The 16338-nt window shown below is 38.4% G+C and overlaps 1 protein-coding gene across 1 annotated transcript in view; it reads left to right on the top strand.

Moving 5' to 3' along the window:
* LOC149963447 (cerebellar degeneration-related protein 2-like) overlaps positions 1-15977 on the top strand; it is a 60895-nt gene extending 44918 nt beyond the window's left edge. The window contains exons 3-5 of the mRNA XM_090180489.1: positions 12036-12184; positions 12855-13250; positions 14439-15977. Coding sequence (XP_090036615.1) covers positions 12036-12184; positions 12855-13250; positions 14439-15306 — 1413 coding nt within the window. The 3' untranslated portion in view covers positions 15307-15977. The remainder of the gene's footprint in view (positions 1-12035; positions 12185-12854; positions 13251-14438) is intronic.
* Positions 15978-16338: the final 361 nt, after the last annotated feature.

The raw sequence follows: 16338 nt of genomic DNA, 5'->3' as shown, positions 1-16338 counted from the left end.
ATATAATTAGTGGCATGCCGATGTTTCACTGTATACAATGATTTGTATTTTTTCAATTGTGGTTCCCCCCCGTAACCAAAAACCTGGCTACGCTACTGTGTTGGGCAGAATCTTTTCACACTAAGGTGGTAGTCACCTTCAAACATTTTGTCCTGATTACCTTTGATTTAATAATAGTAATAATCAGCTAGGCTTATACCCAAGGCACAACCTTAGGCCTAAGTCATCAAGCGACTTTTAAAGACATTAATTCAGGTGGTCGGGTTACAATGCGTAGGATGGTGGTGGCAAGCCCTGCATGCCACGCGAGCTAACAGATCTCTACACTAACTATTACCATTAACCCCAACAAATTTTTGTGGAAGGGGAAACCGAAGAGCTCGGGGAAAAACGCCTTAAACCAGTGGGGTGAGAACTTGCAAACCCAACGCCACCCCACATAGCAGCTGATTACCCAAGTAAAGACATTGGTATTGCCTGTATACCATTTCTGTAGAAAAACTTAAATGTGACCGTGTTTAAGATGGAACTTACCATAAGTGGACCAACAAATTGAAATTGAAAGGTTACCATGGATACAGAATCTCGTGATCGCCAGCTACGAGCTCAACTACAGATTGTCAAAACCATAAACGTTTCAAAACTTGGACGCATTTTTTGTGACATAATTTACGTCATATACCGTGAACAAGGTTTCATTAAAGAAAATGGCTCTAAAGCATAGTTATGAGTTATTGTTTCATATCCATGAAATACCATAAGTAAAATAACAACAATAAGGATGTCAGTAAGGAAAATTTATCACCGAACTGATTTTTAGAGCTTTTGGGCAATTAAGGTTTAGCCCCTAGTGTATTAACAAGGCGAAATATATTATAACCAAGGACGATAACACGCTACTCAATTCGAATGTAAGTCCAAGTCGGAGCTTGGTGAGAATGTCAGTGTCGAAAAAAGGCTCGGTCAAGAAGTTAGCATTAAAACAATTGGAAGTGCCATACTTATAGTTATTTTACTTATGGTAATACCATAAGTGTGACACTTCCAATTCTTCACACGCAAAAGTTTTACTGAGAGCTATTCACAAGACAAACCGCATTACGGGCTTCGTCGCCGTTTTGCGTCCGCTTGCTAACGCGTCCCACGTAGCCTTTGACAGCGCTTCGCCAGGGGGAAATTTACTAGCTCTCAGTAAAATATTCGCGAAAGTGACAAACTTATGGAACAAAATTATAGACTTATGGTAATACCAACGGGTAATATTTGCCCGTGATGTCACTCCGTTCCTTCCGTACGTTAATAAATTCCGTGTGTAAAATAGTTCCTATAATAGTTTAAAATTTCGGAAATCCGTCATGCGTAAAACTAATTCACCAACCGGTAACGAATAAGTCAAATTATGAAACGTTAATTCGTCATGCCTTACGTTCCAATACGTCGAATAAACCTTCTCTCATTTGTGGGATCATTAATATTCGAGGTGAGCGTTCGCTTTCTGTTTGAACAAAAACTTAGCAATCAATGTAGCGTGGATGAAGTGCCGATTGAAAGTGAGATGAAAAAGGGAAACCGAACGAGGAAGGCAGACCACGCGACATTTTAGTCACAGTTACGTAATTGAGAACAAGAATATATTCATATTCAGGGAGAATGGACAGACGAAGCTAATCTATAGGTGGCGGAGTGGTTAGCACTTTCGCCTCGCAGCAAGAGGAGCCGGGTTCGATCCCAGCTCGGAACTACTTCTTCCGCGTTGAGTTGGCAAGATCTCTCCCCACTGGTTAAAGGTGTTTTCCCCAAAGTTTTTCGGTTTCTCTTTCCACAAAAACTTAAAGAGGTTAACGTTAATAGTTAGGGTGGGGAGCTCGCGTGGCATGACGGGCTTTCCACCACCCTCCTACGCATTGTAACCCGGCCACCTGAATTAATGGCTTCAAAAGTCGCTTGATGACTTGGGATTAAGGTGGTGAATTGGGTATTAGCCTAGCTGATTATTATTATTATTATTAGCAGTTTCGCCTCGCAGCACGAAGAGCCGGGTTAGATCTATTGAGTTGAGAATAATATAGAGCCCCAGACCGGATTTTCTCCACAGGCTTTAAGCTTACCATTAGTGGTAACGGGAATGAAAATCAAGGAACTTTATCAAAGTACGCCTGGCGCCTTCTGTTGACAATATTAAACAGCCTTTGACAGAGCATTAATGTCCGCTCTGGGGCTCTACATTATTCTGAACTAAATGATTAGATCCATCCTTGTTGCCCCTAGGAGCAACAAGCACAAGGAGAACGCGGATAGCCTTTAAACACGCTATTTAACGCAGAATTGTGTACAAACTTCATTGGACGAATTTTTCTATAGCTGATTATTACTTGTAGATTGTAAAAAACTCCTACAAGTTTTCAAGAGTGTGGCTCACTCACAATAAGACAACCCGAGGTGTTTATTGCCGATTTTGTTCAAAGTCGGGCGTAATGTAGACCTATATGAGTTATCAATTTCCCAAAACGAGACGTTGCACTACCCATTCGATTTGCCATGGCAACCGAAAATGTTTTTGACCACTTAAAACAATAATTAGATTTTTTACTTATTTTACCCAAAAACTGTTGCAATTTTACCCCAAAAATGTTCCCATTTACCCAAACTTGATGAAAGTTATCTAAATGTGGTCCAAATTACCCATTTCGTGATTTTCAAATTTAAAAAAATTTAGTATTCAAGTACCCTGTGAAACCGAGAAAATCCCATGTTTTTTTTAAATGGGGATTTTTTGGTTTTAAGTGGTCACAAACATTTTCGGTTGCCATGGCAAATTGAATGGGTAGTGCAACGTATCCTTTTGGGATATTTCATATAGGTTCCACATTACGCCCGACTTTGAATATAATCGGCAATAAACACCTCGGGCACTCTCCTTGTAAGTCGAGACGTTTTTTAGCGTTTATCCTCTCCCATTATATATCAATCAATTCGTCCCGGTATCTGATTGGTTCCCTAAAGCTTCGGACGCGACTGAAACGCGCGCGGGTGATGTTTTCCCCAGCTCACGTGACGGAGGGGGGGGGGGGGGACACTATGGTGCCCGTGTGTTCTATCAAAGTCGCAATTCTCCCCAAATATAAATAAATACTTCTAAGTGCTTTTTGAAAGTAAAATTTTAATGAATCATTCGTAGTGTGTGGCGTCTTAACTTTTTCTCGCAGACAATCTTATATTAAATTTTCCGAATATCATTTCTGATTCGATCAGCTTCTCGCTAACTGACGTGAAGCGACCAATCGTGACCGGAATCCTAATTCGCAGACGACTTGGCCCGACCGAGCAGGGCTGCCTGGTGTCAGTGAGATCCCGGTCCCGAAAGTCAAATAAAACTAGCCCAAAATGTATCACACCTTTTAAAATTGTATTTTCAAAAATAGTCATAATTAGATCGTTCTTTTAAGCAACGTTCTGGTTTTTACGCTACTGTCTCGGACATATTTTTTTAATGGAGTTTCCACAAGAATTTAGGATATTTCAGCGCGAGTGCAAATACTGGTTGTTATGCGGAATAGTATAATATAGCCTACGCGCGTGCACTTAGCGCGTGTTAAAGTATATACTATACTAAAACTGCTCAGTTTAAACTAGGAGCAACAAACACAACACCCCACACAAGGAGAACGCAACCCGTCAAAAGTCGTGCATTTTCTTGTGCACGTTTTTAATTGGCTAGACGCTTTAGCGCCTGCTGCCGTCGGAAAGGGTAAATTCCGAAATTGTCTCCCCCCCCCCACCCCCGCCCGTAAAACGTGCATCGTAAAGGCTCGTGACGCTCGTCCAATGAAATTCGTACACAACCCTTCGTTAGCGTGTTTAAAGGCTAGCTGCGTTCTCCTAGGTTTAAACGTGTTTAAGAAATTTCGTTTTTTTAAGCGCTCGTGCAAATGACGCGCGTGTGAAAACTAACCTACTAAAGCTTTATGTGATGTCACAGAATCCGTTACCGCCTTTTTTTAAAAAAAGGCTACCATTTTGGGTGTTAATTTCCAATAGTTCATAAATGGAGTAGAAAATTTATAACCAATTGACCTTTTCAGTTTTCATAGAGCCACGTAGCGGCCAACACTAGAAGTTCATACACTGCATGATTTTCGTCTGCTAAGAAGACGCTTTGAAATAAATTAGCAGTTGGAAATCCAGCAGCTATGGCCATATGAAAACTGAAAAGATTAATAATCGCCTAAATAATTTTACAATTATTATTAATAATAACAAATATTGTTGAAGATTAAAACATTTATACTAATAAAAATAGTTACAATAATGTGTTACCGTGGAATAAAAATATAATAATATAACGATGTTATTATGATTGTTAATTTCCAATAATATTTAAAAAGTAGCCCAAATAGGGGGGAAAACCGGATAACTGGCAACCCAAGCGACTCTAAGTGGAATTTTTGCTTTTCACGGTAGGAATTTATGAGGAGGGCATTGCGTGGTATTAAGATGAAATATTATTTATGACAAGCTGTATTTATTTTGGTCTAGACGACTACCATACCGCTAAACGAAAATGTTATGCAAATGAGTTGGCTTAAAGGTTATTATTAAGGTGTGCTTAGTAAGACTGCGTTAGATTTGACTGAAATAACGATAATATTGAACTTAAGCGAAGTCGTTACATTTTTAACGTGAGTTGTATATTATTGTCATGTTAGCTTGACGAATCGTCTGTAAAGTGGCGTTGATGTGATAGTGAGTGTAGGGAGCTGATGGCTCGCGTGGCATGAAGGGCTTGCCACCACCCTCCTACGCATTGCAACCGGTCACATTAATCAAGGGGATTAAGTTAAAAGTCGCTCGATGACTTAGGCCTAAGGTGGTGCCTTGGATATTATCCTAGCTGATTATAATTATTATTACTATTATAACGTCAGCTACTTAACTTCAATAAAAAAGTATCTATTTCTAAATGCATTTCAGCTGCGATTTCAGTTCAGTTTTGAAATTTACCTAGAATTGGAACCAGAAGTAAATATACTGAATATTCGAAGAATAATTTATTTAAAATAAAAATTTATATTTGGTAATTCTGTGTTTCTTTTTTAAATTTAATTACCATAATAATAAAAAATAACAAGTATTTATTCCCTCAAAGTGTCTTGACAAAAAAAATCTGTTTCTTTAAATAATCTTGACAACAAAAATCTGTTTCTTTAAATAATCTTGACAACAAAAATCTGTTTCTTTAAATAATCTTGACAACAAAAATGTGTTTATTTAAATTATCTGGACAACAAAAATTTGTTTCTTTAAATAATCTGGACAACAAAAATCTGTTTCTTTAAATAATCTTGAGAAGAGGTATTCGTCCCAATAGGTAGTCTTGACGACGAATTTTTGAAACTAAAAACCAACATCGTCTGCTTAGATGAGCTCTAACACGGTCACACCACTGGCGGCGGAAAGTTTCTTCACCCGATATTGTCCGAAACGATACTTTCCCCTAAGTCCTTTCTTGTTAGGTGTCGTTAAAGCGGTAAACAGTGGTTGTTGCGAACTCTCAGGGGCGCGAACTAAAAGCTTCATTGTCTCCATCTGATCAGCTGCCCGATAAGCTCGTGCCGCTGACCTTCTTTGTCGCGCGTTTTATTGTCCAGACGGGCTTTCACTCAATTTCACTTTTTGGGTCAAAGAATGCCGAGTTAAAAGAGTGATTTAAAATGGAAGTTCTAAAACAAACTCCTAAATCGTGCTATACCATTTATTTCTTTTGTTAACGGCCACTCACATCATCATCATTATCAACGGCGGCAACGCCACCTTTCGCGGAGAGATAGAGTGATAATAAAGAAAGTGATGCTGAGATTGGAACCTATTTTCTTCGCGAACGTGTCAGGCTATAATTGTGGGTAGACTGACGGAGTACCAACACATCGAAAACTTGATTTACGACTTCTAATCTTTCACCGTCTTTTATGGAGCAATTTAGCGCGCCGTTCTTTTTTCCTATAATAGCGTTGCTGTCGTGATTTGCGCCTCTATCGCTAAATTAATTGCCAAAACAAAACGACTTTTTCTTCAATCGAATCCGGTTTTGGTGGTTTCTTGATGATTTTTAAAAATGTAATATTTTATTTTGGGGTTATTGTAGACAAATATTCCTTGTACTCGATTTCCGTTTTAATTGGGATACTTGTATCGTAAATGAAACATTATTTATTTATTTAACTTGAATTTTTTCGAGTTGATTATGTTTTGGTAATGTAAAGAAACACATCTAGGTCATAGAATCAAAATACTTTGGTCATTTCAGAATTAATTCAAACAATGTTTATAGGTGTTTCTATAAAATACGGTAGGTCATGTGATAATGTTTTGTCTACGTCACATAGCTGTAGCTCTTGAAGGTAGCGAGCACGCGCTGCAGTCGCGAGACCCTTCGGAATCTGAAACCCGCGTGCAAGTAATGCACTTAAATAACAGGCGCTCGTGACACGTATAAAAACATTTTATGGTTCTCATTTTTTGGTTTTATTTCATAGAAACACCTATTTTCAAGTATAGGAATTTTTAATCATATTAAATAATATTTGTGGGGTTTAGTGACTTTTTATAAGTACCTTTTTCTATTAAAGATTACTTTTACCTTTTACGAAGTTTAAGTAACAATTGTTGAGGTTAGCGGTAATAGTGAGTGTAGGGAGCTGTTGGTTCACTTGGAATGAAGAGTTTTCCACCACTAAATGTATTTCAACTCATTAATTTTGCCACTCTAACCTTTTTATACGGTGATATAAAATCGGAGTGTAGAGTAACTGAAAAAGCTACCAAAATAAAGATAACTAGAAATAATAAACTTCTAAAAGAACCACTTTGCAAAACTAGCAAAAAAAGTAACTATCTTTTTTACAGAGGTGTTAAATGTTTTAATAACTTAAATAGAAATATTCAAACTGCTCCAACTTTACAAAAATTTAAAGCACTAGTTAAAAAGATATTTTGTTTTCTAATTTTGAAGAAGGATGCTAATGTAAAAACTATTATCTCCCTTGAATTTCCCAAAAAAAAACAAAAAAAAACAGTATTATTTTTAATTGTTCTCAAATGTATTTTTAATTTTGTTTTTTGTTTGTTTATGTATTTGCTATATTTATATAAAGTAGAAATTTTTGAATAGGATAGGGCTTACAAGTCGCAAGCTGACTCAGCCCTTAATTACAATGTACAACTTTCATAAGAATTTCGAAATAAAATAATAATAATAATAATAATAATACTCTCCAACGCATTGTAACTCGGCCACCTAAAAGCATCAATTAGGTAATAGCCTAACTGTTTATTATTATTATTATAATTATTAGTTAATGATTGTTATAATAATTATTATTAGAATAATTAAAAAATTAATGTGGATTATTACGTTATAAGGGTATTTCGATAGACTTAGCAAAACTTCAAAGAAGCTTATAAAATTTCAATTTGGTCCAAAAATATGTTTTAGAATTGCGTATCTTCACTGAAACGTCTTATTTAATTTTTCTAATACAGAATTACACCAAAAAGTTTACGACAACAAAAGGTATATCGGTAAATCCTTCGCAAAATATTTCAGCCTTTTTGAAGAAATCTATCCTTAGTTATCGCGACAAAACACACAAAGATGATTTACTTTATAAAAAATAAAATTTCAGTTTCTTTTTGGGTGTTTTTCTTAATTAAACAACACGACGAACTAAACCGGATTTAATTACCATAATAGAGTATTTATAATTTTCTAAACTAATTAAAATATGTTAATAGTAAACACGAAACTCATTGACGGTGAACTGTTTCCCAGAAGGCAAAGCAAAGCTCTCCCTCAATACTAATAACAATCATTAGCCCAAATATAAGTCATCCTTTTTTCAAAACGGACATTTCGTAAATTTTTTCATTAAATATAAATTTAAGAAACGTGAACAAATGAAGGAAACTTTAAAAATCCGACAACGGTTGATTACATTTTAATTACAAAAACCTGGCAATTTCCTACTCGACGTATAATTAAAAATATGTATTTGCGCAATCGGGTTTTAAACTAAAACGTATTAATTTATGAGAATAGTGGCAGATTATTGCGAGTGATAAATAAAGATATCAAGGAAAGTAGTGAAAAACTGCCAAAAAAAAATCTAATTTTTCCTCTAAAGTGAACATTTACATATTTTGGCGATAATGTGCCTTATGCAAATCACGCAGCGGGGATAACCGGTTTGGATAAATGTTCCAAAACGTGGGTAAAAGTGAACCTATATTGTAAATACGCCGCGGCTCTAAAGCGAAAACTGTTCAAGTACAAAAACCACGTTTTCACGAAACTGCCAACTTAAACGTTTTTTGTTCTAGATAGGTTTAATTTTCTCTGGGTATAAATAAATATTATGTTGAGATAATTTTTAGCGTTTCTCCAATTCCCTCTCACGCTTCAACAATGAGATCCTTCCCCCAAATAAAATTCATCTCATTGGTTACCCAAAACTAACGTCTTTCGACCCGAAAATAGCGCACGCCGTTGACGTTTTCTCAATATAGTAATTTTTAAGTATAAATAAATAATTTTTGGTTTTATACCTGTAGTTTTTTTTTAATCAGTCGTTTAAGTAAGAAATACTTTGAGATACAGCTCGTAAACCGGTAGTCCAAATACGTCTTACAGCTGAAAATTTTCGTTACTATCTTAAACGTTTCTTCGGAGAAATTTTGAATTTGGCTGCCATTTTCCAAAATGGCGGTTTTTCTTCACGAGAAAGAGGACGATTTGTACTTCGACTATGAATTAAAGATAAGGAGAGTCGATTCCGGCCTGTTTATTGATAAGTGCCTGGTAGCCCTAGCTGTCGTACGGTAACAAATATGGCAGCGCGCATGTTTTTTTCGTGAAATAGGTGTAGGCTGTTACCGCGTGATGACTGAAGTATGGCCGAAGACCAAAATAAATAAAATCGTCGTTTCTTCGGTGGTTCGAGCTGTTCCTTTTTAAATTGTTGTAATGCTCAAGGGAAATTAAATGAAGGGATATCTTTTTTTCAACTGCCCTTAAGATAACCAGAGTCAGTAAATATATAAATATACCTAAATTAAATATGAAATTTCAAATTTCCCGCGCTGAATGCCAGGTGGCGATAGAATCATGCTTCTAAAACCGCCTTTCATACCTCAAAAGACAGAGTCGCCTCTCCTTCTTGCTTCGACTAGCGGATTTTAAATACTCGTATGTTGATTTACGTCTGACACACACGTTACATGTACCTCTCTGACAATGTCAATTCAGTCTTCAGAGCAAACTCAGTTTAATATAATTTTTAATTCATAAATAAATTTAAATTTTTGTTTACCTCTGCACTCAAAAATTGATTTCAATACAAAAATCGATTAATTAAAAAATCGATTTCAATAAAAAAATCAATTTAAATCAATAAAAAAATTATATTTAAATTAATGTCAACGAAAGGCTTTCATTGGACTTATGCCATTTTCGCTTTAAATGGAAAATAATGAAAAGGGGAATGAGAGAGAAAGACAGGAGCGGCCGAACGATTAAAACCGTTATTTGTAGCACGCGTCCCCATTCAAGGCAACCAGATCGCGGAATCCGTCGGCTCCTCAATAAAGAGTATCGGCCCATCGAGCGATGCAGACGGCCGATAACGGAGCCTTCTCGAGGCTATAATGAGCGATGGAAGCCATCAGCTGGACGAGTTTAGGAAGCCCTTGAAAAAGAGGTTAGGGAAAGCGAATCAAGGTGGAGTCCGGCGTCGTGATTGCACCTGCCAACTCTTCTCTTTATTTCGTGAGAAACCCTAAAAATAGATTCAATTTCCACGATTAAAACAAGAGGAAATCTTATAACGTTCGTTTATTCTTAAACGGACCTTCACTGAAATAGAAATTCTACTCAAACTGGTATGATATTCCAGAACTTGACAGATGGAAGTTTTCGTTCTCTTTCGCCTAACGAAGATTTATTTTAAACGCCAAATATGATTATCTTGTCATTTATCTTTAAATTTTTTTTGTACGTTCTTAAATTTGTACTGGTATTGTTTGTATCAGAAGTTTATAATATAGTTCTTTAGTGTTGTAAGTCGGAAAATATTCCGTATTTTTCCGAAAAAAATTATAAAAAGTTTTCATTCCACGATTAGTCTAATATATTGTTTGCAAATTTAAATAAAGCGGCGTTTTCGCCTCATTTTTTTTCGAATCGGAAAGTAAAACTACACATCTAGACTAGTTTAAACTGATTAACAATGTAACACTATTCATGTTTGGTAGTATGTTTACTGATATTAGACATTTTATATCGTTAAAAAGTTAAAAACTTTCAAAACCCTTAAAAAGTAATTTATGTTTCATATTTTTACCTCTCCGAGGGGACTTTGTACCCTAGGAGGGGTTATACAACCACCGTGTCTGTCTGTCTGTGGGTGGGTCTGTCTGTCTGTCAGGCTTGCGAACGCGTTCGCATTTTCGGGGCAAAGGGTAATTACTGCGTACCCAGTTTCTTAGAATCAGGGAAAAGGTTTTTCCAAAAGCGCCCTCTTTTTGTCATTGGGTGTAATATAATTCTTTAATCGGCCGGCATTCGAACACGAACCCTCTTGCACGACAGGTGAGCGTTCTACCACAAAACCACGGATACAATTACACTACACTGAAAATTAAAAACTCTTCCGAGGAGAGGTATATTTTGGCTTGCCAACTTGTTATTTTTCCGATTTGCGAATTATTTTCTGGAAATTTTACGGCATTTTATTTTTCCGGAAAATTAACAACACTATATATGATGGTCAGTTTCTGATAATTTTATTTGACCGCGTTGAGATAGTTATTTAACGGTAGTAATTGTCCTTGGCTGAACAAAAATTTATTGATTTCATTGTTTTACGGTTCGTTTTCCTCGAGTCCTACTCCAGCTCCAAAAATGTTTTTGGCCCGTCACCGAAAATACTTGCCCTAAAATGTAGATACGTATCATGGCTCAAAATTTACTGCCTGCTTGAAGAAGTTAAAATTACACTGCGTAGAGATATTATAATAATCATAATTTCAGTAAGATCCAATATGACGTATTTCGCCACTCATTAATGTTCGTATTTATTTTGAAAGGTACTTGTTTCAAGCAAATAACATCAGTTATATCAAAAGTAACTAATAAGGATATGCATGACATTTACCAAAAATAGTCACTTAAAGGGGAACGGCCAAGCTTTTCCAAATATGGCCTTATTTCCGTATCAAAAGATTAACAAGACGTTCAATATACTAACACGTACCTTTTTTGTCTTGAAAAAATAGCTTTTGGCTCAAAAAGTGGAAACGAAAAATAACGCCAGGTGTTTGGGTTTGAATTTTCGCCGCCACCTTATAGGCTGCCGCCAGCGCCCCTAACCCCGTATGAGCGATTTGCGAACTATCCTAACTTTTAAAATCGCGCAATTTAGGCTTAGGTCTCTTATAACTGGAACGCGCCGCGCGTGCAAAACAAATTTTTTGAGTCTTCCCGAAATTTCTTTATTTTATTAAAAATTAACCACTCAATATTTTTTTATGCCGTTTTCGACATAAATTTTAGTTTTTAATGGGCTATAGGGCTATCTAACTGGTTAAAGCTTGACCGTTCCCCTTTAAATTTTTTTTGCGTAATCAAAGTTTAATTTAGCACAGCGCCCCTTAGTTTCTAAATATGCCCAATATACTACTACCAAAGCCGATAATATATTATTCATTTTAATTGCAAGTTCAAGTTAGAGATGAACAAGAGCTAGTGTCAAAAAAAGGTTCAGTCAACAAATTAGAATTAAAACAATTTCGTTATGTTACTAATTACAGTAAATATGGATACTTCTCTATACCAGCCTGCTGCGTGAAATTTCTGACACTTTCACGTAACTAGCGCCAATCATCCCTAGCTTCTGTTAAACCTGGTGGCGGAATTATGAAATTCGTGGATCCACCATAACCTCCCGCTGAAATTAATGATTTGTTCGTTTTGGTGATTTCAGTTTCTGTCTCGTCAATCGGCGGCTCTGAAAGAAGTCAACGACTCTCGCCTCCGGATTTACGAACAGCTGGAAGTCAGCGTCACTGAGCTGGAAAAGACCAATCAGAAACTGCAGTGCGAATCGAGCTCGGATAAAAAGAGAATACGCCGGTACGTTGTCATGACGATGGTTGAAAGGGTCGTAGACGAACCCCCGACGTTTTAGTCCAAGTCCCACAGTTAAATTTATATTGTCATTCAATATCAGTAAACTACTTTGATGAGCAAATAATAAATAACAGTAATCAGCAAAGCTTATACCCAAGGCACCACCATATAGGCCCAAGTCATCAAGAAACATTAATTCAGCTGACCCCATAAGTTTATAATTATTCCACATGTAAAATTTTAATGAGAGCCATTTCTACAACAACCGCTCATTTTTTGATGGATTTCAGACTAATTAATTAGGCTTAATACGCGCTCTTTGCCTCGCCGTCAAAGTGAGCGTGCATGGAGTCGTGCAGACCGCAGAGTCCTAGTATAACGTCTATTCTACGTCATTTCTCGCGTCATTATTTAGATTTATGGAATATAATTATAGACAATAATAACGATCAGCTGGACTAATACCCCAGGCACCACCAAGAGCTCTTAGCCAGCTAGCGATTTAGAGTTGAAATTTGGACAAACTGACATGCCTGCATGGGACATTATTATAGACTTATGATGGCACCCAATAAAAATGATAGACCTCAGTCAACCAGATTGCTTAGGGAAGCTCAACTTGTCCTCAACGTGGTTGAAACTTCCGTTTAATATTGTTTGGTTTAACTCTCAGATTATGCGACAGCGTGGACATCTTGGAAACGAAATGCGAAGAGTTGCAGAAAATCGTCGACGAGTTGAAAACGAACGACCGATTGAGGAAGCGAGAACGCAACAGGACCGTGGTGCCCGTGTGCGACGAGATCAAGCCCTCTGCCGAGTTGAGGAGGAGGTTCAGCATCGAGAACGGCTCCATCTCTTCCGACGCCTGCTCCGACGAATTGGAAGTGGCCAAGATACGCTCTTCCGTCTCCAAACTGACCAGCCAACTGTCGAAGGAACAAAGGAAGTCCGAGGAGCTGCAGGCTCAAGTTACCCTGATGGCCGAAGAGAATACCAATCTGCGAGAACAAGTGTCCCTTTTACAAGAACAACAGGAAAGACTGGTTTTCTTTCATCAAGCCGAAAGGTAATATTCTTTACGTACCATAGACCGATTTTTCTCTTGAAGTCTAGCAAATATTGAAAAAGGCAGGGTAGCGAAGTGGTGAGCACTTTCCCCTCGCAGCAAGAGGAGCCCGGGTTCGATCCCAGCTTGTGGCACTGGGTGAAAACGCGGAACAACTCCTTCGGCGTTGAGTTGGCAAGTTCTCTGTTAAAGGTGGTTTTCCTCCGAGTACTCTTTCGGTCTTTCCATAAAAACTTGCAGGGGGTTAAATAGCAATAGTTAGTGGTTATCTGTTGCAAGGCTAGCCACAATCCTCCCACGCGGTGTAAATTATTCTGTAACCCCGTTAAAAAGGCCTCAGGCGTGTTGCAATGCAGGTTTTACACATAGCTTATTATTATTATACGACCAATTTTTACGTTTTAACTCAATTTAAATGCTAACTAGTAGCGGATAATAAGTTAAAACCCTCTGGTGTTACTACAGATTATAAAGGGGCCTAAAAACATCCGAAATAGCGCCTTCATTTGCAAAACGAGTAATGTTAAAGATATCTTTTAAATAAAAATTATTAAAATTCAAAAACTGTACTTATAATAATCTAATACTTATCTAATCGCGAATTAATTGTTCACGTACAACCAAGGCTTTAGGGAGAATGACACTGTGGAGACGGTCCGTGGTCATGGCGGTCGAATTTTCCCCTGACACGTGAGGGGTTAAAATACGTCACCGGTATAGCTTCGCTAAAGGATGTTCCACAAGCTAACATCCCAGTGCAAAGCTCGCGTTGGGTTGATGTAATTTATTTTTCATTCCCCCACTGCCTCGACCCCTTCTCTAGCCAGGGGCAACCGGATATTTGTTTGTAGCGACACCTATTTTTATTGGTCGTATTCGTCTGCTATTTTTGGCAATATCACAAGCACGTCGGTTTGTTTGCCCCCGAACAGAACTATAAAAATATTAACTTCCAATAATTAACTTTAGCAATCAGGCACCGCCAGGTGGCTACGTTAGAGGGTATTTTTGCGTTTTTTCGCTCGTGGAACATCATCTACTGGTTTAATCCATGCTTTAGGGAACGAATGAGATACCCAGTAGAATAAATTGTTTCAAGGAGGAATGAGGGTATTTGGACCAATGTTAATAATCGTACCCCAAGTATAAATAGATACATTCTTTAATGTGTATAATTTCTACTTTCAGGCTGTATCTAGCGTGCCACAAATGCAAAGGTTCTCAGACGGACGGTGAGTCTCCAATCGTAACGGAAGTGGAATCCGGGGAAGAGCCCAAAGTGGGACCGTGCACGCTCGTGCAACTGAAGAACGGCGCCGTGGCTTACGGCAGCCAAGAATCTCTGGCTTCGGTCGGCGTCGTCGTCGAGGACAAGGACAGTTTGCAATCCAAAATGAGTCAGCGCAACTGCATCTCTCTCCTCAGTGAGTTGGACGCCCAGTACAGAGCCGTCATCGAGAAATACGAAGATCTGCTGCACACGCGACGACAACAAGTCGGAGAATACTACGAAGACCTCTCGATGACCTCCATCAACTCGGAAACGTCCACCCAATCCAGCGCGGTGGCCAGGTCACTGTCCGAAGAGTTCTCCGAAGCGAGCGACCTTTCTTCCGGTTTCTCTGATTCCTCGGAGAAGAGCTACGTAGACCAAGAAGTCCAAACGGACTCCAACGATGACCAATCGTCCCCGGCAGCGGACCAGGACGAAAACCCCGTGTCCACGCATTTCAAAGGGTCCCCGGAGTACAAGAAGCTCTTCCAGGAAATCTTCGACATCCTGAAGAGGCCGGCCCAAATGACGCCAAATGCACCCGAGCCTAAAGAGCCGAAGAGCAAACCAGCCAAGAAACACAGGCACCCGAAATATTCGCCCACCAAACACGACGATTCTTCGCTATTCGCGCGACAGTCTTCCAAGCCGTTCTTCATCGTCTCTCCGCAATCTGTGATTGGCTATCCCGTTTTCAAACTTCCAGGTGCCATGACTTACGCCGAGGTCTTGGAGAAAGGATCCAAATATGGGAAACCTCTGATGTACAAACGCAAGCCATGATTTTTCAATTGTTTCCCAAATCTACGATCGAAGCATTTAAGCTCTAAACTTACTCGAGTAACTATCGCCATTGAGCGACTGGGTTCAATCAAACTTTACGTCAAATTATTACAATTTTTAAAAAATTTCGTTGACCGCTTAGCGTTATTAAGTTGGTTTTTTATTTCTAACAAAATCATCGAGGCCAAGCCTGTCACAATTCGAATTTAGAGGTGGAATCGTTAGAATAAAACAAAGACCAATGGTAGTTGGTTCCTTCAAGGCCAAAATTACGAAAATTTGTCCTGAGACCAACAGATTACAAGTACTCTGAATTGTCCTCGGAAGCAGAGCGTCACCAGGGAGAGCAGAAATGTTTTAAAGCTATTGCCATTGATAGATAGTCGGGGATTTAACCACACGGACATCAAAGATGGAATCCGCCACCATCCCGATAACCTGATCCATACGCCCAGTTTACATTTGGCAAACAACTGATCCTGACGTTAGAAAATACCCGCAACCCGCCGCTTGAAGAGCTGGGTTACCATCGGAGTCAAATGACCTTACGAGGACCATTTTATCGCTGACTCTTAACGCGAAGTATTCAAAAAGACGAACAGAACAATAGTAGTGGTACTGTGGCGACTATTGCCTTTTTGAGCAGTAGGATTTGAGCGAAATAGTGAGAGATAGGTGCAACGATCTTCCTCGATCATATCAAAGGTGGCTCTCTACTTCTGATTTACTCGTGCCAGGTTTCTACTGAATTTTAAATTGACGTCTTACCAAGACAATTTATCGTGAAAGAGCCAAATTAAAATTTTCCACTTCGGGCTACTTAAAACTTATTAGAGTGGTTTACGCAGCTGAACACCACTACCTTCTTGCCCCTTACAACGTTACCACTCTATTAAACCCTTCCAGATGTCTACGATAACCTTTCTTGTATAAAGCAACTGCCATCTCCAACCAGTGAAGCAACACGGTCTTCCTACACGCTTTCTTGTGTTAGCTAAACCTCTGTTATTTGCTGAATCTGGTAAAATTTCC

Source organism: Leiobunum rupestre, chromosome 1 (genome assembly GCF_980474605.1).
Source record: "Leiobunum rupestre chromosome 1, qqLeiRupe1.1.hap1, whole genome shotgun sequence".
Lineage (NCBI taxonomy): Eukaryota > Metazoa > Arthropoda > Arachnida > Opiliones > Sclerosomatidae > Leiobunum > Leiobunum rupestre.
The sequence above is the reverse complement of the archived record's forward strand: the minus strand, read 5'-3'. Positions and strand labels throughout refer to the sequence as shown.